This window comes from Perca flavescens, chromosome 15 (assembly GCF_004354835.1).
Source record: "Perca flavescens isolate YP-PL-M2 chromosome 15, PFLA_1.0, whole genome shotgun sequence".
Lineage (NCBI taxonomy): Eukaryota > Metazoa > Chordata > Actinopteri > Perciformes > Percidae > Perca > Perca flavescens.
Genome location: NC_041345.1, coordinates 12,769,684 through 12,792,992, shown reverse-complemented (window position 1 = coordinate 12,792,992; position 23,309 = coordinate 12,769,684). Strand labels below are relative to the sequence as shown.

General features: G+C 39.3%; 1 protein-coding gene across 1 annotated transcript; it reads left to right on the top strand.

Moving 5' to 3' along the window:
• Positions 1–13,894: 13,894 nt before the first annotated feature.
• On the top strand, positions 13,895–17,483 carry LOC114569892 (somatostatin receptor type 2). The gene is made up of 2 exons (XM_028600022.1): positions 13,895–14,083; positions 16,347–17,483. The coding sequence occupies exon 2, from the start codon at positions 16,371–16,373 to the stop codon at positions 17,481–17,483; it is 1,113 nt and encodes a 370-aa protein (XP_028455823.1). The 5' UTR covers positions 13,895–14,083; positions 16,347–16,370.
• Positions 17,484–23,309: the final 5,826 nt, after the last annotated feature.

The following is a 23,309-nucleotide window of genomic DNA, read 5'->3' as shown; positions in this document are numbered from 1 at the left end:
CATAGTTGTGATGCCTTCAGTGAGAATCTACAATGTACTGTATATATATATATATATATATATATATATATATATAAATATATATATTAGGGCTGTCTTCGACTAAAGATATTCTTAGTCGACTAACACTTAGAGGATTTTGTCGACTAATCGATTAGTTGATTTAATTGATAGAGCTGTGCGCTTTGACAGGTGGTTAAGACTAGAAAAGCACAATATAAATGTAGTTAATTAACCATCTGTAAAACTGAGTTTCTCCACAATTAATCCTGCAAAAGCACCACTTTAAATCTTGTGTTTACCATAAATGTGCTCAGAAGTTTCCTGAAATAAATAATTAAGCATGAATAAGCATAAAAATGACTAATCGACTAAAGAAATCTTAAACCTGCTTCACACGGGACGATTTTAAAATTGCCGCAAAATAAAAAAATTATATGGAGGTGATTAGTTTTTTCTCATAGAAATGTCGTTACGTATTACACAGATTAATTACCGTTGAAATAAACATTCATACTCGTTTCCATGTACTCTGGTGGACTGCAGTTGTGGATGTAGTTATGCCCATCGACTTTATTTATTTTACACAGGCTGCGTGCTCGTTTGTCCCCGGGGGACACCACACACGAGGAGAAATCGGGCCAAAAAAATCCAACATGTTGGATATCCCCGATTTGAGATCGGAGCGGTCCCGACGTCCTTCCGAGCAGACCAGAGCAGTCTTAACACACCACACACGGCAGAAATATCTGATCAGATTATTTTACGATAATCGGAGCATCCTTAGGATTGTCGGGAGGGGTGAATCGGGGCTAAAATCGGCCTAAGTATCCTGCCATCTGAACCAGGCTTTAGTCAACTAAGACCAAAACGACCGATTAGTCGACTAATCGACTAAGAGGTGGCAGCCCTAATATATATATATATATATATATATATATATATATATATATATATATATATATATATATATATATATATATATATATATATACATACATACATACATGTATGTATGTATGTATGTATGTCATACACACACACACACACACACACACACACACACACACACACACACACACACACACTCAGTGTGATTAATCTGTAACGGTAGAACGTTAATGAATAAGGTTCCCAGTATTATTTTGGCCTGTATATGCCTTTGCCAGGGTGTGAACGATCTCTTCATTATTCAGGGTGGCTGATACAATATTTCGTGCGGAGTCGTTAATAGTGTCCCACTTGTTGCAGCAACATCCGTATGTAATCACATCAAAAACCCAATATATAATATATATAATATATGTATTGCCATTTTAATGATTCATTCCACTGGTTCCAATTTACCACTGATTTGGGTGCGTTATTTTTTCAGGGTGAAATTCACAGAAGTCTCAACTACATCCAGCTAGTAATTGTGGACAATCTCACAGCTGTGAGCAGGAAAAATCATAAAACTCACCCTGAAGGTTGGCATGAAAAATTGATGAAAACCATTTCAAGGGTCTTTAAATCTATAAGAAAAGAAAATCTGTTTCTGAGCTAACATTCAGCATTCTATACTGTCGCTAACCCTGCAGACAGCAAGCAATAAAGACTTTGAGATGCCAACCCACATACATCTCAAGGTTGTGAGCTGGCTGCCAAGCTCAGACATGGCACTGATCTTCAAGTCTGAAAATAGTATTGTATTCAAAGACTTCATTTACATTTTAATTAGTATGTTGCACTGGAAATAAAACATCTGTATGCATAACCAAAAGGAAAATTAAATTAGCTTGAAATTAAACTCAAAAAAGGGAAATACATAGTGCCACCCAAAATAGAAATGCGGAGTTCACAAGGCACCAAACAGTCAATAAACATTCTTTTCAAGTCATGTCTTGCGTAGTATAAAGTGCATGTTTCTGTCTGACCTTTAACATTTTGAGAGTGAATGTGATAAAAGAGATTTACTGCCTGCTATTGTTAAAAGATAAAAGAGAATTAAAGACAATATAGGATTGAACCTGTGAGTCTTAAGAAATCTTGTGGCACAATCTGCAGCAAACACAATCAATCACACTTGACAGCCCTTAAAAAAGGAGCAGTTCTTACCATAGAAACAAATAAAAGTGAGCAGCGGCTACTCTGTCTGCATAAACAGGTTGCAACAAGCTTCTGAGGCTCTGAGGGCACGGTTATAGACACACCGGAAACACCGGGAACTGACCAGCTGTCAGCTATAAAACACAAACAGGTGACAAGAGTTAAAACAGCGGCTGTGTGGACAACGTGCTGCAAAATTCAAATCTCCTCACGATTAAGTGTTTCTGCTCAATTACAAAACATCTGTTCTTTACATCAGCGCTGCAGCTGTGATTAAAACCCCATGTTTTCAACTGTAATGCAAAGTTTGTACCAGCTTTAAACTACAGCGGGACAGTCACTACATCTATAACTTCAAGCCACTTTTTGGCAACTAAGCATTCCACAAAAGTAAGCAAAATTATTTGAATACATGTTCAATTTACCAGCAGGAGATCGTAACTGCGGTCTGTGTTCAACATCGAATGTGAATGGAATGAATGCAGATGAAGTCCATGAAATGCGGTTGAAAGCTCTGGAAAAAGTTGACTATGTGTTAAGATTATAGTTTAAAGTCTAAAAGGCCATTTTATAGTTGTGCGTAAAATCGATGGCGTAGCCCCGAAGACCCTTCTGCGTCTACGCACGTCGCTCGGCCGTGGCTTGGTAGCGTTGCATTTCCCCCGACTCATTTCCTGGTTCTCCTTCTCCATAAACAACGTGAAATCAAGGAGAGGGTTAACTTTTCCTGCTAAAGATTTCCCACCTTGGGTCAGAAAACACATGGGAGACACTTTGTTTCTCTCACTATGACTTTAGATTCGGTACTCGCTCCAAAGCTAATCGCCGTCACTCTCTCACTTCTCCCTCGCTCTATCACCCACTCCCCCCACAAACAAACACACACACACACACACACACACACACACACAAGTATAAACATCCGGCCACTTACGTAGGCTACGGCGAGAGCTCTGCGTGGAGCCTACACACAACTGTAAAACAGCCTTTAGGTCAACAATGGACTTTCACACTCAAGTCGGCCAAACATTATTACATGGAAAGTAGAATGTTCTCAGTGTGGCAGAATGGCAGAAAGAACTTTTTTAATAATACAGAATATCCACTGAGTCAAAAAACAATGCAAAAATAATAACCATAAGCCATCATAAAATTGAACACAAAATTAAAAAACAAACCTGTATAATAAAGCCTTGACAAAAACTGTATGTCACAAGCTTCACAGAAATAGTATTCATGATAGTTTTATACGAAAAACCAGTCAGAATCAAAGGCTAACAATCTTTACAAATGTTTTATTGAGATCAATGAAGCAGTGTGTTTAGGACAGTGTTTCAGGGGCAGGTTGCAAAAGCAGAGATATGATGAACACATTCATTTCAAATAAGACTACAATAAGACACTTCTGCTTCTCTTAGAGCTCGCTTTTTCAACTGAGCATCTGGAAAAACATCATCAGTGAACAGAACATCCTTGAGAATAACTCGGTCACCACAACAATGTCTCCTAGCACCTGGAGTTAGGCTCAGCAGGCTTTATCACATTGCATTGTAAAGAGTACACATACTGTAGAGCAGACTGTACACATTGGCTGAGGCTTATGACCGAGACTTGTTTTATTGACAAGTGTCACAATGAAAGAGTAGCAAAATTGTTGCTGATTTTATACTGTGGCCATAGAAGGAACTGGCTTCTGATCAGCTGACAAATTAATATCAAATAGTGAAATGCCTCAAACATATTTCAGGTCAACAACTTATAAACGTTATAATTTTCTAAATCACTGTGCAAAATACACTCAGTTAGGGACAGTTCGTTATTCATTTCAGGGGCCACCGGAGGAGTTATAGGACCTTAAATCAAAAAAGACTAGACCCTCCCTTCGCCAGTGACACATTTTGGATGACCCTCCCACATGATTGGGAAAAAAAGGTATGACCCTCCCCAATATTATATTGGAGCCATCTGTACAGGTTTGCACTTGGCAAAGATGTACAAATGTCCATTTTTTACAGACATTGCATGGGCAACTAAACCTCTGCATTCTGATCTTATGCATCACACTGCTCTGTTATGGTGTGGCGGCCATTTCAGTAGATTTACTCACTAACATTGTTGTGGAAACACAATAAGCATGGAAACTAAATGTACACTTCCTGCATTATTTCAAATACTAAGTTACTCATCTAGTAAACTAGTATTCACATGAAATAAAACAATAAAACATTGAGACCATTCAACAAAGCACACTGGGTAATAAGACATTCAACACTGGTTGCTATGGATTCATCACTAGGCTTCCTCAGTCACAGTATATTTTAGCATAGGTAAAGCTGCCGAAGCTGAACATTATCCAAAACTCAGACAAGCATCAATTTGGGAGCTTGCATGCTACCACTCCTTCCTTCTTGAAAAGGCTGTTGTTTGCATAATTTTACAAATAATCACTGGGACCGAAAGGATATTTGAGTCGGGTATGGCTGCAGCCTGGAGACCTCCCGTCTCATGCCCTCCCGGCTGTTTGACTTTTCAAAATAAAAGCCTGCATCTGGCTCGCTATGTTTTCGTACTATGTTTTCGTACTATGTTTTCGTACTATGTTTTCGTACTATGTTTTTGTACTATGTTTTCGTACTATGTTTTGGATGTTTTTGAACTAAACAATACGGCAATTATTTTTTCAGCAGATGTCTTAGTTACAAAGCAGTTTTGTGTTTATATGTGTGAGCGAGATTTATTCAGTTCGGGAAATCCCACGGTCTCTAAAGCTACAGCTCAAATTGTCTGGCTGACTAAACAGGGAGGGATCCATCTGCTAGTGATAGTGGCCGACACGGAGAGAGCAACATGGAGCTACAAGGATAAATATGCATCAAACAAGCCACTTTGAAATTTTGCGGTTCTCATGAATACAAAAGTTGGGTGACCCTCCCCCCTAGACTAAAAAGAGAATTGGATGACGCTCCTCTCAACAAAAAATAAAAAGACATGACCCTATCCCAATTTTCCTTCGGTGGTCCGTTCCATAAATACAGAACGGTCCCTTACCAGTTTGTTAGGTACTAGCTAAAACTAATGCAGTCTAATACAACCGTTCATGAAGGTTGTAATGTTTGTTTAGAGGTTATACAACTGTGAGTAACACAATACAATTCAACAGCACCAGAAACAACAGCAACCTCCAAAATAGCCATGAAGTTGAATCAACAACTCTCTCAAGTTTCAACAAAGACTGACGGTAGGATTAATTGCAGGACTGATGTACTGTTGCAACTGTACATTTAACTGCAGGATTACAGAGCAACATTCATGCTTCAATACTTTTAAAAATGAATGAACAGACCATGTAAAGTGGCCATGTAAGCGAAATAATACACTTTGAGGTGTCCTGGTATACAGAAACAGCCCTGGCAGAGTAATTAATTGGTCGCCAGAAATGTAATAGCCAACTATTTTGATTACCGAATAAACATTTTCTCTGGTTGCAGCTTCTAAAATATATGGTTTTCCTACTGCTCTGTCATATGTCATATATGATATTTTGCTAAATGTGTTTTTGGGTGTGGACTGTTGGTCAAACAAAACAAGCAATATGAAGACATTAAACTTGGTTCCAGGAAATTATAATAACCATTTTTCACTATTATCTGACATTTTACGACCCGATTAATCAAGGCAATACAGATAAATCAATAATGAAAATAATCAGTTGAACCCCTAGTAGAGCAAACACTGCTTTGTCTGTTTTATTCATATATCAGGATGTCAATCAGTTTTACACTATAATTGACTGGCAATTCTATTCTACAGGTAGCTCATAATTTTCCATTTTGATGAGACTTGCACTGACCAATTATTTATGAGCACATTACAAGCATGATAATAATAATTCAACATAATGGATGGAAAGAGAGAATTTAATCCACGACGGCCTTTAGCTTTAAAACTTTTTTGTTAAAGGTTTACAATGTTGCCGAGTGGCGTTCCACCCTGATAAGAAAAGATGAGAGAGAAAGACAAGGACATTGTAGTTGATTAACATTTTGATGACCATTAAGCCCCAAAGGGGCAAGTGTCATTACAATAAATTAGAGAGAGGAAATATTCCAATCTATCGTAATGAATCTGAAAATGAGAAAAGGTTAGCTTGAAGCCACTAAAAAATTTAATACTTTTGTTCTGTGCCAACGTATTGCAGCAATATATTTCAGAACACCTGGCTAATGTTTTTTTCTCTCATAGCAGAATCATTACAAAGAAGCCAAAATCATCAGTGGTATCCATTGAATATTTTGCAGCTGCCTCAGGCTGCTAATTGTTTGTCAATTTAACCTGGCAGGATGTATAATCAATGCTTTCAATTCAGGGCCGGAGCCAGAAAAGTGCTTGGTCACGCCTCAGTAATTAGGAAGCAAATATAGACCTGAGTCTCAAGGTCTCTCCTGCATTACATCACCACTACCGGTTAAAGTAACACAGAACTAAATAATCCAGGGGAGCCATCAGGATTTCATTCCAGACATTTTTCAATGCCAATATGTATCAGCATGCTTGTTTCAGTCTGGGAGAATACTGATAAACAATGCTAATATCTAATGGGTCATTAATAAGCCTCTTTAATTATCTTCATCTGCAAGAAGTTAGATAAAAACAAATTTCTAATTAAAATGTCACAACCTCATTTTTATATCACTTTAGTTTACCCATATTGTAGTTAAAGGGATATTTCACCATTGGACAGATGAATATATCTTTAAATTGGGTCACTTACGTAGTATAAATGTGAATTTCTTTTAGAAATTGGTGCCTTCTAGGCTGAGAAAAGCCAGAAAATGTCAAATGTGGCAAAATCCCAGAATGCACTTGCTTCGCTGCTTTAGAGTACACTACCAAGCCACATCTACCGTTTACAGACAGACAGTGAGGCATTCAACGCAAATCAAGTGTTTTTTATTGTCATTTCAACCATATACACGACACAACGTTTCACCGTGGCTCAAGTGGTGTTACACATTTAAAATACATAAAAACGACATTATATAAAAACGACATACGAAACAGGTTACATTTAGTGCACACTAGGGCTGTCAATCAATTAAAAAAATTAACTAATTAAAAGCACAATTTGCTGTAATTAATCGCAATTAATCGCTTTTTTAAATTGAGAATGAAGCTTATAATAAAGGATATTTAAATGCTAAATCATTTAACTTTGCAAATATGAAGAAAAAAACAAACAAGGAAAGGTTCTGCTAAGTTCAGAATGTTTAATATCTTTCAGAACAACAGCAGCAACAATTTGGCTTATTTAGTCCTGCTGAAGGCTGCTGGAAACGGCTAGAAACTGTCTGACTGCTGCTGTCGCCTGCTCTCGTCTACTTTACAGGCGAGGCGCAGTTCATCTCCAACGAGCCTATGTTCAGTCGGCGGCAGGGCAGTCGGGACTCACCCGGAAATGGTGAGCGGAGTGAGGTGACGTGACTAGTCTCTCAAAATCTGACGAAAATCTTCTAAACTGACCTTTGTTGAGCTGAAATGAAGACAGATTCAGCAACTGCACGGCCTATTTCTCGCTTAAAATGTTTTCAGAAACATGTTTCAGTGAACTATCTTAGTACAATATGAGATCGTATTCTGAACGGCCACCATGACAGTCTGGCTCTCAATATCCGGAGAAAACAAACCCATGTGACGCGTTCGTCCAATCAGCTGCCGGTTTTCATTACTTGGGCAACAATACAGAGTAGCGCCGCCTGGTGTTATGGAGACGTATTACGTTTCTCAGCCGCCACATTAAGTAAACAAACACAGCTGCGTTAATTTCGTTAATTTTTTTTAACGAGTTAAATATTAAAAAATTAACGCAAAAATTAACGCGTTAATTTTGACAGCCCTAGTGCACACACATTATAGGCTCCGTAAAGTTCAGCTAATGCATACTAGCATTAGCGCTTGGTGGGCTATAAACACCAAGTATAAGCACAGCCGTAAATTTGCGTGGAATGTAGAATGGTTGGCATTTAATGGTCACAAACTCCACCAGCAGTTAGCAGTTAGTTGGATACAAGCACCTCATTTCTGCACCAGTCCGTGTTAACACAGCCCACCTCCACTAGTCTTACCCGGCGACAGAGCAGCCGGCCTGGTAGCTGGATAGTCCGGTACACTGTTGTTCAGCCACGTTTCCACATGAAAAAAAAACAAAAACACAGCAGTCTCTGAACTCGCGTTGGGAGTTTCGGTGAAGTTGGATGTAGTCCAGTTTGTTGTCTAATAAGCGGACACTTGCAAGTAGGATTGATGGAAAAGGTGGCCAGCTAGCGTTAGCTTTCCACCTAGCTCTAACTCCTGCACACCGCTGTCGAGGTCCCTTTCGCCAGCTAGCAGCATCGAGCGACACCGCAGGCTGTGGTGCTGGTCTCCGTAGCAGGCGAAGCTTGCGTAGTGTATCGAGTATTCTGTCTGTAATAAAGTTTCCTGCATATTCTCCGATCTGTACCAATGTATCCCGGTGCTACACATGTACGGTAGTTTGAATGCACATAATTGTTGTAAAAGTTTGCTGCTGAAAAGACAGAGGCTGTTTAGCGAAGCTTCAACATGGCCGACACTCGGTTTACTTCGGTTAGCTTTGTGTAAAGACAGTCCAACCCCCTATGGGAGGGTTGAAAACATGCGGAACTAGCTGGCTGTAGTCCATTGCCTCTGGGCAAAAAATCGTCCGATGACGCAAAGAATCGTCGTTTTCCGTCATCAAAAGATTTTTTCCAGACCCACAATACAGAGATCTCTCGTCTCAGGGGGACATGAGGGAGGGAAGCACGGTCATTCGAAAATACTTCCGTGTTTCTACATGTTTAATGCTAAATCGGTGAAGTATCCCTTTAATACAAAATCAAGTTAATTGGTCAGCGATTGTTCCTGGTAGCAACATAACTTAAGCTTTCCCTTCTTTATCAGTTTAATTTCCCTTTGACCTTTTGGCCTGCACCATGCATGGTTCATGTCAACGCAAAGCCTCCGCACAGAGAGTTAGAGAAACTACCGCCGACATCCAACTGTCTCTCTTTAACAGTTAAGATGAGCACATTTTCCAGCTCTCATTTAATTACTTTTTGGCCAAAGAACAATGTGGAATCACTCAGTATTTAGTGGGCTCATGTGGATTTTAAAGAGAAGTAACAAGCCAATATTGACAATGCAGTACTCAAGTACCTTAATTCCCCTGAACTGCTATTCATGAAATTAAAAAAAACGGCTTGGCTAAGCAGAAATATTGGTTTGATGCATCTGACCCTTTTTCCCACATCTCCTTTAATAGACATGGAGTCACAGCAGGGCTGGAGAGTGACTGCATCATGGCATTACCGTCGGTGATAATACGTTTTTTTTAACTCTACTTAAAAAAGGTGCTCTAAGCAATGTTGGGAGATGTTATTCTTGTTGACGTTCAAAGTATTCTCAAAAAAAACGAGACTAACTTGCCCCTCCCTCCTCCTCATCCCGTCCCTTCCGTTCCGTGCTTCAGCGAACTAACCCCCCCAACCCCCACCTCAAATCCTTCTTGTCGGTTATTGGCTGAACGCTGGAACACGGTTTGTTATGTTTTTGTGGTGCAGGTTGGCCACTTTGTTTGTGTCGGCGTTTGTGGACTCTGGGCTGTCTACAGAGACCGCTTTTTTTACAGTGTGTTCAGGGGACCGGCAGCTCGTGGATAGTGAGGAGAGGTTTGCTGTAGGCCTATGCGACTAAACAAATGTTGTAGCCTAAAAAAAACACGTGACATCGCTTAGAGTACCTTTAACATATTCTATCACTTGAATGAACTTAATAAGGATGTGATAAAACAGACGCTGCTTGCCAAAAGACTGAACACACTTCAAAAGAAGCTGCCTCTTCTTTCTGCTGATTTACATAAAGGATTCACTTTTCTACATTACATAACCCCTCACCTGTGCTAACTGGAGTGTTGGAGGATGAAAACTTACTTAGCCTCTAAATTTGGTAGCTTCAGCATCAGCATGTGCGAAGGACCTTTTCGCTTTTGATGTTGCTGAGGAGTTTGCGGTGATAGCTAGAGAAGATTTCCAGCTTGAATTATTTAACATTTAGATGACATGGAAAAGTAAATGCAGATGTCGTGATCTGAAACACTGAGGATTGATGATGTTTAGCTCAACTGCCACATATGTGAGTCATTCTCACATTAAAAACTGAAAATCTGTGGTTATGGCTTAAACAGTTTATGGTTATAGTATATAAAATGGTAATTAAATAAACCAATACCGAACACATAGTGTATGTACATTACTTGTGAAACTATAGAAGCCAAACAGTCCAGAAGTTGAAGCCATAATTTGAGGTTACAGAAGATAATACCTGACACGTTTAGTCCATATAATAATAATAGTGCATCCCAAAGACTATGGAATATTTAACAAAGAACCAGCAGCTAGGAAGACAACAGAGTGAGGGCAGACCTGTGGGCTCAGTGGTCACAGCTGTTGCAACACATCCACCTCTATGCAGCTTTAAAGAAACTTAAGCAGAACCTCAATAATAAATATGCCATCACATTTACCAATGCCCCAAACATTTTCTTGGCAGTCCCCTTTGCTTGCAGTGTATTATTTGTTTGTTTGTTTTTTCAAACACTTGCAGATTGCCACAGGACAACTGTGCTGCCAAGGGCTTAAGAATTCAGTTGACAGAAACATAATGCTTAGCAGTTTGTTGTGCCATTAAAACTCCACATAACCTTCTGACAAACAATTGCTTGCTATCACAGCAAATGCCAAATACAATTTCGCATGACAGTCCTAACTTTATCCTTTCGAAATGGCAACTCAGATTGCATTTGCAGAATAGTATAGTAGCACAACAGTTTCAATGATAATGAATGTACCGTACCTGTACAGCAGATTGGACTACACTCATACCAGCACATTGGGACACGGACATTGCTTCTGTATCATCACCCATATCATGCTCAAGGGTTGTTTTGGAGTTGTGTTGTTTTTTTGTTTGTTTTTTTCTCGCTCGCCATTAAAGTAAATTAATTTGGAGAAAATCAGGAAAATCCAAGGCCTGGGTGAAACTAATGTGGAGAGAGCATACTGCAACGACCACAACACGGAGAGACCACAACGACGAGGCATCTCTTCACACATTTTACGTTTATCTTATTGATGGATATTAATCAAAAGATAGCCTACTCGGTTCTAAACATAGACAGTATGGTTAGGGTGACCAGATTTCCTGGAGCTAAAACCGGGACACTTTGCGCGTGACCGTAGTGTGTTTGTGCACGCACACGCTTTTTAACGTGAACATGTGCCAGCCCAGGTCAGACACAGACACAGACAGTAACTTCATTATTTTGATCCTAGGCTCCTCGTCTAATAATAAGTGTTTTTTCCTGTGAAATTAACAAAATTGCAGTAACAGCCTTTTTCAGTTTAGTGTGAGATTTATGTTGAGATTTTTTCTAAAAAAGATTTTTTTAAGTGTTATTTATTCCAATAACAGCAAAGTAATTAAAATGATTTATTGAAAATTTTAAGCATTAAACACTTAATTTCCTGCATTCTGGTGAATTTAATGCACCTATTTCTACCTTTTTCTGAATCAATGTATGCTGCAAATATCTTTATTTAAAGAGAAACAGATTACAATCCAAATATAAAAACATAATGGAATATATTGCAGTAAGGCTGTCAGGCATTCTGTATTGCTTTCAATTATTTATTCTCCTTTGGATGGACTTTTCTAATTATATCTGAGTCAGCACACATGTAGCCTATAGGCATCATTTACTCTTACCTCCTGTTTTGCGTCTTTTGTTGGTTAAGTAACCTCCTTAATGTGCATATGACAATTATTCACCTCAATGATACATTCTTTCAATTTAATTTATTAATAAACCCCTGGACTGTAATATTTCAGATGTTTGAGCAAGATTTACTGCTCTTGTCCAAAACTTTGTGCACATTCAAAGTATATAAACACAGTAGTGTTCTCTGTGATTTGGAGGAGTCGTGATATTTTGAGAAAAATAAAGTGATAATAGGCTATTACAAGAATAAAATCACAAGCTATATTTCAGAAAATAATCTATACCTGCACCATAGTCTGCTGTGCATTACGTGATTGCTCTGCTGATACGGTAGATCTCAGACCTTCTGACAGACACAGAGCCCCGTTTGGGTCTCTGGTCTCTGAATGAGACAAATTGTTTACTTATGAAAGTGGCTGTACGCTGCTCTACGTCGGAGGTGGAAACCCGAAACTACAGAAATACACGGAGCACAAACGCAACACATCTGCCGCAGCATGTCCACAGCTGAGCGCATCCATGAACCTGAAGCTGCGTTGCATTTTACAGAGAGTGGACCCTAAGAGACCCACAGGTCTGCTTCAGAGCTCCGTGTGTTTGAGTCTGAACCGTAGACTGGAAACATCACGTCACGGGAACTTCGAACTAAATCATTAGTATTGCGCTCTAAACTTTGTGTTGATGGCATCACTGTATTAGACTGATTTGGCTACGATTCCTCCGAAAACTTCACCCGGCTTTCACAGCTTTCCTCACGGAGAGACGGTTGCTAGGTGATAGCAACAAATACAGCATGGTCGGACCCCGCACGTAGCTGCCCGTTCTATTCGCCTCGGAAAAATAAACTGGACAAAGTTACATTCGGGGCTACACTCAAAACATTCGGGGCTGAAGACACTGCAAAATCGGCTGACGCAGCTCCTGGTGTAAACCGGGACATTTTAGTTCCCGACAGGCTTTTGTCGGGATCGGGACAAGCAATTAAAAATCGGGACTGTCCCGGTCAAACCGGGACGTCTGGTCACCCTATGGTTCCAAACCGTCTCTGATTAAACTTAATCCGGTGGAGTGTGTGGGGTTTTCATGGTGCGTAATTTGAGTGCCATTTTGCGCTAAATGCTGCCTCTGATGGCTGGGAGCTAAATTAAAACTGATTTTAACGGCTGAAGCGTTGACTTGCAATACACAGCCTGTGGCCACCAATTGTGTCGGCGGTGTAACTGTCCTGGGTCAGGGGGGCTACCTTAACTTTTGGAGTTTACCCATAGTTTACCAAAGGTCCAGAAGGCTCGCGACTGTGGGAACACTACAGGGTCAATACTGGATTTGTATCTGTAACTTTGATAAATGGATCCGGAGATGTGCGTAAAAATGCTTGTTACTTTGGTGCGTTTGGGTAATTGGTCATAATTTCGAAGTTTGAAAGTCCACATGGTCTAGGGGAAATGATTCTTAGAGCTTTTCCTGGGTGCAGTGGCAATTTATTCAACCATTAGCCTACAACTGACTTGTGAGAAACAAGTCGTAGACTTTTGCAAACAGCAATAAGTACAATTTTGCACGCTGGATTATAACTATAATAGAAAAATGATAGCATTGGTGCCCACTTTTCACCTTATGTTATGTTCAACAAGCAATACGGCTTCCACTCCGTGCATCAATGCATGTGATCAAGATCCATTAAAATGTAAGCTCTATTTCACGTAGCTCCCACCTGTATGCAGGCCAGGGCTTGATATCTGTAACATACGGAGTAAGACAGGAGACAGCCTCTTTCGTTCAGAGTTGAGTCTCTTCAGCACCTCCTTAGCGCTTACTGTGTGCGTCCTTTAACATATCCGCGCTCTCCAGCTGGAGGCAGTCAGCGCGCGCATCACACCACGAGCACATCGGAGCTTTGTGCAGAGCACGTTTGTATTTTATTTACTTGTCCAACCTTTTCTGTCATTTTCTCGTCGTGTGTGACGCAGACTAGATTATGGGATTATTTAAAGGAAAAATTACAATGCAGAGAGGTTTCCTACTTCGATGCCAGTGAGAAAAACTCTAGGAATATTTGGAGATGAAGAAGATGACTCTGCCCTAAACACTGAAATACTTTCATCCGCACAGAAGTGGCGCATCTGGTAGATAGTAAGATTAAATCCAGTTGCAGTTAAGGTAAGTGGTTGGTGAATTGTCTCAGATGCGCGAAGAGTATCCTACATTAGCAAGTTAATGTGATTATTCCGTTCAAATGAAGTTGAAACAAGTTGTCAAGTTGAGCATGTAGGACATTGTAAGCACTCACTGCAAGATTTACTGCCGTGTCTCATTATTTCAGTATGCGATTTTACTGTTAAGTGGTAACATGATAACAAAACCCTCAGCTGGGTCTGTGCTGGGTTTTCTAACATTGTAAATTGAATACCTGACTTGACCTCATTTATATTTTATTTTCCATAAACTGGATTTGCATAATTAACTATGAGCATGTAATTATATATACTATATATATATATATATATATATATATATATATATAGCATATATATATATATATATATATATATATATATATATATATATATATATATATATATATATATAATATATATATATATATATATAATATATATATATATATATATATATATATATATATATATTATATATTATACCTTTTAGCTGCTAAAAGCAAAGGTTAGAGCAGAATCCATGGCCATGACAGCGAAGAAGAAAAACACTATATGAAAAATCTAAAATAATGAAATACTATTTTATTTTGTTATTACTATTTTTCGAAGTAGCCCCTTTATTTAAAATAGTATGTCACCAGTTGTTCTGATGGCAAACTGAATTTTTCTCTCTTTTGACTGTGCTGTCTCTGGGCTGGTTTTATGAAAGAATAGTATGAACAATGCCTCAAATACAGCAATTTAACAGTTCACAAAATAATATTTCATTTTCACAAAATATTACTCATACCAACCATGATTCAACTTGTGATAGATTCCATTTATTGTTCACCTCAGCAACAGAGCTAAGTGCTTCAAGAGGGTATTGTTTTTTTAGGTGGTCTGTTGTGCTCTGTTTCTGTAGTAATAATGAACTATCATGCTTGTTTATCTTATGCAACACAAACAAAAAGATGTCTGTCCAAATGTTACATTATACAATAATCTGTCCATCCACCTGACTCAGACAACACACATGTATAGACAGCAATGTGTTTTCCCTGTGTTCAAACATCTCCTTTGCTGAAATGTAGTCGCCTATTTACCAAAAACAAGACTCCAAGCAGTGTCCACCCTATACTGCTGCCCTGCTGAAAATGATACACTGGCATTATAAAACCTCTTATGTTATATATACTAAGTTGTCAGACCATGTTTGCCTCCTGTGCATTGGCAGTGACAAGCACTTCAATCTGACTGTGGCAAAGCTGTTGGCAGTACTGTAATTCCCCTCATTCAATTACTTAGGCTGGGAATAATTTACATCCATGCACACCCCCTAATAAACATAAAAAATGTGTCAGCAAAGAATTCAGTGTAACCCGTCACAGCTGATAATTAAGCAACATGTGAAGGGCAAGCGTTTCCCCAGGGAGAGCTTATGACTGTAGGGTGTGCAGAGTGAGTAGTGGGTAGCAGGGGCTGGCCAAGAAAACACACAAGGAATGTCTGGCCTCACGTAGAAAGCACATCCACAAATCCTGAAGTTCTCTTCTTTACATATGCTATCAATCAGGTCTGTTTTCCAGAGAGTCTAAAGGCTGATTACAAAAAGAACATTTTCTTTTTTTTAATGCCTCTGAACACCCACACAAGTGATTTCAGTTATTGTGGCTGATTAGACCTCTGCTCAGGTTGAAGGTGGGCTGTAGCTTAGATGGGAATTTATTAGGTCACAAATCTTTTATACCAATAAGAATGATAAAGCTGTCCATGTCCTGCCCTAACAGGGGCAACAAAGCTAAGAAGTGACTCAGGAAGCTATCATTCAATCAGTCTACAAACACCCACACAGTCCTGGGAGGAGGTCCAATCAGCCCGGTTAACTGAAAACACCAGGGGCCTTTAAAGGACCCAAGTAAACATACTGTAACATCTAAAAGCTATCGTTCTAACTGATAACATGGATTTATGAGGTCATAGAGATCACTTATATCAATAGCTACCTGTTACATTGGTTAAACAGACTAGCATACGACAGCAAGTAGAAAAGAAGAGAGATCACATTTAATATCTGATGAAGATGATGACTATCTCACTTTTCTTCTTCTGGAAAGCATAAAATCAAATATCATAATCCATATCAAGTGGAATAATTATCAAATTCTCTATCAACAAGACTGCCAGGATTTTAAAAATAATGTATAGTAAAAGGCTCATTTTAAAGTATGTTACGCTGTTACTGACATAAGTCTTTATGTGTGCAGGTGAGATGCCATAATCCGACTATCATGGACTCCTGGATCTTCCCATCATCCCCTCCGAACCTGTCGGAGCACCTCATGTATGACAGCTTCATGCAAAGCAATGAGTCCGACCTCAACGGGAACTACACAGACCACAGCTTCAACAAAACCAGCACGGTGGTCATCACCTGCTTGTACTTTCTGGTTTGCACTGTGGGGCTCTGCGGAAACTCCCTCGTCATCTACGTCATCCTGCGCTACGCCAAGATGAAGACAGTCACCAACATCTACATCCTCAACCTGGCAGTGGCCGACGTGCTCTTCATGCTGGGCCTGCCGTTCATTGCCATCCAGCTGGCGCTGGTCCACTGGCCGTTCGGCCCTGTGCTCTGCAGGGTGGTGATGACCGTTGACTCCCTAAACCAGTTCACATCTATCTTCTGCCTGATGGTCATGAGCATAGACCGCTACCTGGCTGTGGTGCATCCCATTAAATCCACAAAGTGGCGCAAGCCGCGCATGGCGAAGACTATTAACTTAGCAGTGTGGGGGGTGTCACTGATGGTTAATCTGCCCATCGTTATCTACAGCGGAGTCAGCACAAAGCACAACGGCTGCTTCTGCACCATCGTGTGGCCTGAGCCACAAGAGGCCTACTACACAGTGTTCATGTTCTACACCTTCATCCTGGGCTTCTTCCTGCCCCTTTTGGTCATCTGCCTTTGCTACTTGTTCATCATCTTTAAGGTGAAGTCCTCAGGCATCCGTGTGGGCTCCTCCAAGAGGAAGCGCTCAGAGAGAAGGGTGACTCGGATGGTGTCCATCGTGGTGGCAGTGTTCGTCTTCTGCTGGCTGCCTTTCTACGTCTTCAACGTCACCTCGGTGACAGGAACCATCAGCACCACTCCCATCCTGAGGAGCACCTTTGCTTTTGTGGTGGTTTTGGGATACGCCAACAGCTGCGCCAACCCCATCCTCTACGCCTTCCTGTCGGAGAACTTCAAGAAGAGTTTCCAGAATGTTCTGTGTCTTAAGAAGGTGGGTGGGCTGGATGAGGCTGATCGCAGCGACAGCCGGCAGGATAAGTCTCGCATGATAAATGACCCCACAGAGACCCAAAGTACTCTGCTGCATGGGGACCTGCAGACCAGCATCTGAGAGGAAGGTGATTGGACTCGCATAAACACACTCACACAGACTCATACGTATCTGAAACCAGAAATGGGGACTCAAGTTTGAGACTCTGACCCGTGGCGCACACACACAGTGACTTCAGACTTGACTTGAGACTCGTCTTCAAAAGACTTCAGACTCGGCTAGGACTCGAGATGCGGGACTCGTGAACAATCTTTATTTTAAGGAAACGTCTGATGAGCTGAATGTCATTCCCCTCCACGGCCACACATGAGAAGACAACAACAAATGTGGCGACTGCACCGGCAGCTGCTGTGCCATTCATCAGAAGCTTTGTTTTAAATCTTCAGACAACAAGGCCCAAACAAAAGAATCACTGAATGCTAAATATGTGCTATCAAGATAAATCATTCTGGCTCAACCACATCTCATTTTATCAGGCCCTTGAACACACACCCTGATAGCTTAGCAAACACGTTTAGCTCAGCATTGGCCCTCTAACGGCTTCTTGCTTTAGCTACGACCTACGGAGATTAACTCTATCTATCAGTTGTTCACTAGATGGTATGAAAAGATGAATGAGCGTTTGTTTATTTGCCAAACTTTTTGTGGGGATTTAACGTTACATAATCATTCACATCCTGCTGGCTGCCACCCTTTTAATTATTAACGGTTGATCATGTAACGTTACAGTTGTATTTAGTTAACTTTACACTGGGTTTGAGACTCTGGGGGATGTGTCCTGCCTCTCAGACCTGGACACATAGGCTGTCATTAGTTGTAGACGCAGTGCACATAACATGGCTGTGCTCTGTAAGAGAAAAATAGGTTAGTTATTCATTTTAGCAATATTTTCCTGATAACCTGAGTACCTCAATATTTGGTCTGTACTGTACTGTATGTTCATGTTACAAGGGAAAATACAGTTATTAACTTGAAAGTAAAGCATTCCTGTTTTTTTGTTGTTGTCATATTGCTATAGCCTGTTTACACTGATTATATAACAAACAACTAATCAAGCTGATACTGCATGATAATAGATAAATTAGTCATAATAACATTTTACATGGTTTGAATTCCTTATAGCCTATTTAGCTATGCAGTGTTCTGAGCAGCCTGGATGGAATGCAGCAGGTGATACAACACTCATTAAAACCACCAGAGACTTGAGACTTGACTTGGACTCTAGCTCAGAGACTTGTGAGCATCTCTGTCTGAAACAAATAACAGCTCTTATCAACATTTTTAAGATCACATCAAAGAGGAAGAAGACATGATTAAATAATAAACATAGTCACAGAGGAACATGTCTCTTGTTAAGGAGGACAACAAACCATCAGATGGTCCTAGTGCACTGTTCCTCTATCTGCCTTTGACACATTGTCTTGGAAACAAATCCATTATACACTTAATCAGAAGTCCATACAACTGTATGCTCTATGCTTTGAATGAAAATGGAATCTGTTTGACTGTTTGTTCTCAGTGTATTGAGGTAGAAGGAACACTAACGCCCACTTGTAAATGGTCCTCTGGGTGACATGAATTTTCCCTGGAGACCCGGGATTATATACATAGTTTACAGCAGAGGGCCTGTGCCTGCATTGTGTAAAAATAACTACATACCAGTGTGTTCCTATGCTGTAATACAAAATACTGTTGTTAAAACATGATAATTCCTCTATTTTGTTCCTGTCTCGTCTGCAAGTTATTTTCTCTTTTTGACTGTAAATAACTGTACAGGAAATGGGCAAAGAGACTATATGAAACGTCAGAGGATTTTATATTCAGTGTCATTTAGTTTTGAAACTCTAAATCTGACTTGTAAATAACAAATCAATGTCAGTGCCATTAATTCTTGTGTTTTGTAGTACAACAGTCACATGATTTAATGTGTGACCAATTTTACTTGTGAAGAAATGTATCAAATGTAAATGTGAATAACAGTGTTCAGTTGGCAGGCAAATATTTCGTCCTGTGTCGCTCGCTGCGTCAATATAGCTACATGCATAATTGATATTACATTAATGGTACTGGCTCGATATACCAAGCCAGCCTCTAACCAAAGTGCTGCTAAGATGTATAGAAACTCTATTACGATGTTGTATAGTATTATATCAAGTAATGTCATTGTATGCCTGTTGCTACTGGCCTTCTGTTGGAAACTGTTCTTTGTCATGGCTTATTTACCATTATTTATGTATATCATGTAATAATGCTGCTGCCATTGTTTGCAGCTATTACAGTAATGGCATTTATCAAAAATGTCAGACTGCATGATTCTAAATTATTCAGTATGAATGCCGAGTCATGGCTCAGCTTTGACTTTTTGTCATCTGAGAGCATAAAATCTGTTTAGATTGTATTTTGTAAAGGAATATTTTACTACCAAGAAACAGATGGGTAACTATCTTGGAAATAGTAAACTGGGATTTAAGATGGATTTAAAACCGTTTATTGTTGTTTCACTGTTTTGTATTACAGAAAACGTTGTTTGATGATGTGCTATTGGTAATTCCTCTGTTTCTCTATATTACTTTGCAGATATGAGGGGCTTAGTTTATCCCGTGCTGCCCCCCATTGCAAGCTATTTGTAAACACTTTGTATAATGAAACTGGACCATCTTCTATTTCTGTCTCCATGTGTCTCAGTGACGTGAATTTGTGAAGGGCTAGAACACTTATCCTCAAGAGGCTTTGGTGTTCCTTTATAATAATCATCATTGTGCTCCACAGTTCATCCTGCCATCCTGTGACTCCATGTTTGTTGCTATAATCAGATTACTATCTATATAAATTGTTAAACCTTTACCTTACCCAGCGACAGATTATGATTAATGTGCAAAGAATGTGTTGCATTGATCTCAACATACAAGCCAGCCATTCTATAGCAAAAATGTGTACTATTATACTATATATACAAATAACACAAACAAACCACTGAGCATTCTTCAGTTTTGCATGACACACACACACACACACAATTTGTGAACCACCAGCCATGACTAATAAAATTCCATTTCCAATCTCCCTCTCTGCAGTATTGCGAAACTTGTTACCTGGTCTGTAACATCTTATTACCATTGAAAGACATGACACACCTCTAGTGTCTTATATTTCCATAGCAACAGTGACAAAGAGTGTTGGTCCCATGGTTACACAAATTAGCATAATAACAATAATAGAGAGATGAATCCGGACATGAATTATCAATGTAGACAACGCTAAGATGACTGAAGAAAAAAATAGAAGGCTGCATTAAGACTGCAAAACCAAACACCTCAGTTACATAAAACCTGATGAAAGTGTATAGTTTGTGTGTGTGCACCACAAAATGTAAAACCATACATCTTGCGTTGTCAAAATCATCCAGCTGTTGTAGTTATAATTATGATTCCGGCAAAGATTTTTCTTACAATGCTTGTTTATTTTTCAGCTTTTTTTTTTAAAATACCTGCATTTCTTAAGTCTATATTGCAGATTTTCTACTTAGTATTTGCTCCATTGGTGTTTAGTATTTAGATTTTTATGAGCCTTATTTGAATTGCTCAAATGCTGTATCTAGCTGTATATATAAGCTTTAGGAAATCTTACAAATGCTCAAAAGTTTAGCCGTTTCTGTAGAAAGTTGGCTTTATGGATGTTTTTCCTGTTTCTGCTTTGTTCAATTATAATGAAACAGCAAGTTTAATGGAGCAAACATGGATTGTGTATAGCTATGTTGAAACTCAATAAAGTAATAAGTGACAGTGATTTTCGTTGGTGCAATATTGTGAAATGTTTATGAAAAAAATGCTAAAAGATGCCAAATATTTCAGTACTGTATGTTTACATAAAATCAAACGTTTGGATTATCATGATGCATTACCGTGAAGTATGAAAACTGTTAGGTGAGGCTCTCTCATTGAAGATATATAAATTCCCTTTTTCAGTTTACCTGCATTATATTCAGCGGGTTTGAGTTTTTTTTTTTTCAGACCTCCTCTGAGCTTCTTGGTTTGACCACGAAGTGGCGCCATAATCAAACACAACTAGAACTGCTCTCAGGGAAGAAAAACAACACTAAGAGTATAAACCCTAAAGGTGAGAGTACATGTTTGAAAGTGTGTTGGACTGTATTCAGCCTATCCGCTCTTGGTAAATAAAAAAAACCTGTTTACAGTACTTTTGTGTTCTACCATAAGAGTACAACGACAGGAATAAACAGCGTTTCAATTCTGCGACATACTGTAGGCTATATTGTCCTAATGAAGGAAAGTGTAAATGGAAGAATGAGACAAAAGAGAGAACATAAACATTCCAGTTTTGTTCTGAGTTTAATTACTGAAACTGATAATGAAGCTCTCCTCTTCCTTCTCGTTTCAGCTGCGTCCCTGAATGTCCTTGGGTGGCCTTAACTGCTCCATGATCAAGACCAAAGCGTGATCATTTCACAAGTCTTTGATTTTACGGTTCGGAAGTCCACCGTTGCCCTCTAGTTGAGGTTCTGCAGCAGACCAAAGGATATGCATTTGTTTGTTGTAATTTACAGAGCAGCTAAACAACCAGGGGTTGTGGTTTTTATGTGGCATTACTGTGAAAGGTTAGGGCCCTCATCTTATACATGAGTGAATATTTTTATTCTGTATTTATTTTTTATTTTTTTTATACATACACAATCAGTGATATTTAAACAAAACACACCACAACACCCTGATGTGTATGTGCATTATCTAAAGTCTGACTTGACAGCATACTGATTGAATAGAGCACTGGGTTTACTGCACTGCAGAGGCAAGACACCACAAACCACACCGGTCTACACCAGCCACACACACACACAGTTGCCATGGAGAAGATTAACACTGATGGATTCAGAACCAGGCTATGGTCGCACAGTGCCCATATACGTGCAATGTGTTTTACCCTTGATATATCTCACATGATCCGTCTTCCCATCCCCAAACTTCAGGAAAAAAAATAAATCATGATTGGCACCAGGCCTCGGAGGTGTTGCAGAGGACAATTTTTCAAATATAAGATCATGAGAGCCCAGTCGCATGCAGTGTTGTTAAATGGGCTGTTTTTTGTTGCACAGAGCATTCAAGGTGTTAAATGAGGAGAGACCACAGCATTCTCACATATTATAGGACCTCATTTGGAGTTCATGTATCGAGTCTTCTCTTCAGAATGCTATACAAAACCCAAAGCTCACATTCAACATACAATTCATAAACAGCAAAAGGTTAGCCAATTTAACCATCACCATGATAATACCAACAATTCCACAAGAATGAAAGTATAATACGTCCAAAAACATTTCCAGTACTAGAACAGCGAGGGAAATATGACTGTACTGAAATGTAAAAAGAAATCAAAAAGACACAGAAAAGAACAGTAAACAAAAATTCAATGAGTTGCTAAAAAAATAGATATTCCCTGCCCTCAACCAGACTTAAAAATAAAACAATCAACACAGTAAATAATGGAACAGGAGAACACTCAGGTCCAAATCCACTTAATTTCCATGGCAGCACATCCACAGCAACTTGCAAAGGCAGTGTCTCTAAGCTCTCCCATGTTGTGGTTTTTTTTGCTCTTAAACAATAGATGTATACTAGATTTATACAGTATGTCTTAACTAATTCACAAATGATAAGAATCATAACCATACCTTGCAAAGTTCATAATACGTTTCTAGTTTTTTTTTTGCGTTCAGTCCCATATGCATATGACAACAAATCAAGTTAAATGCTTGGTCAGCATAATCAAGTTAAATGCTTGGTCAGTTAAAACGATAGCACCATGGGAGAGAAATGGTGTGTGTGTGTGTGTGTGTGTGTGTGTGTGTGTGTGTGTGTGTGTGTGTGTGTG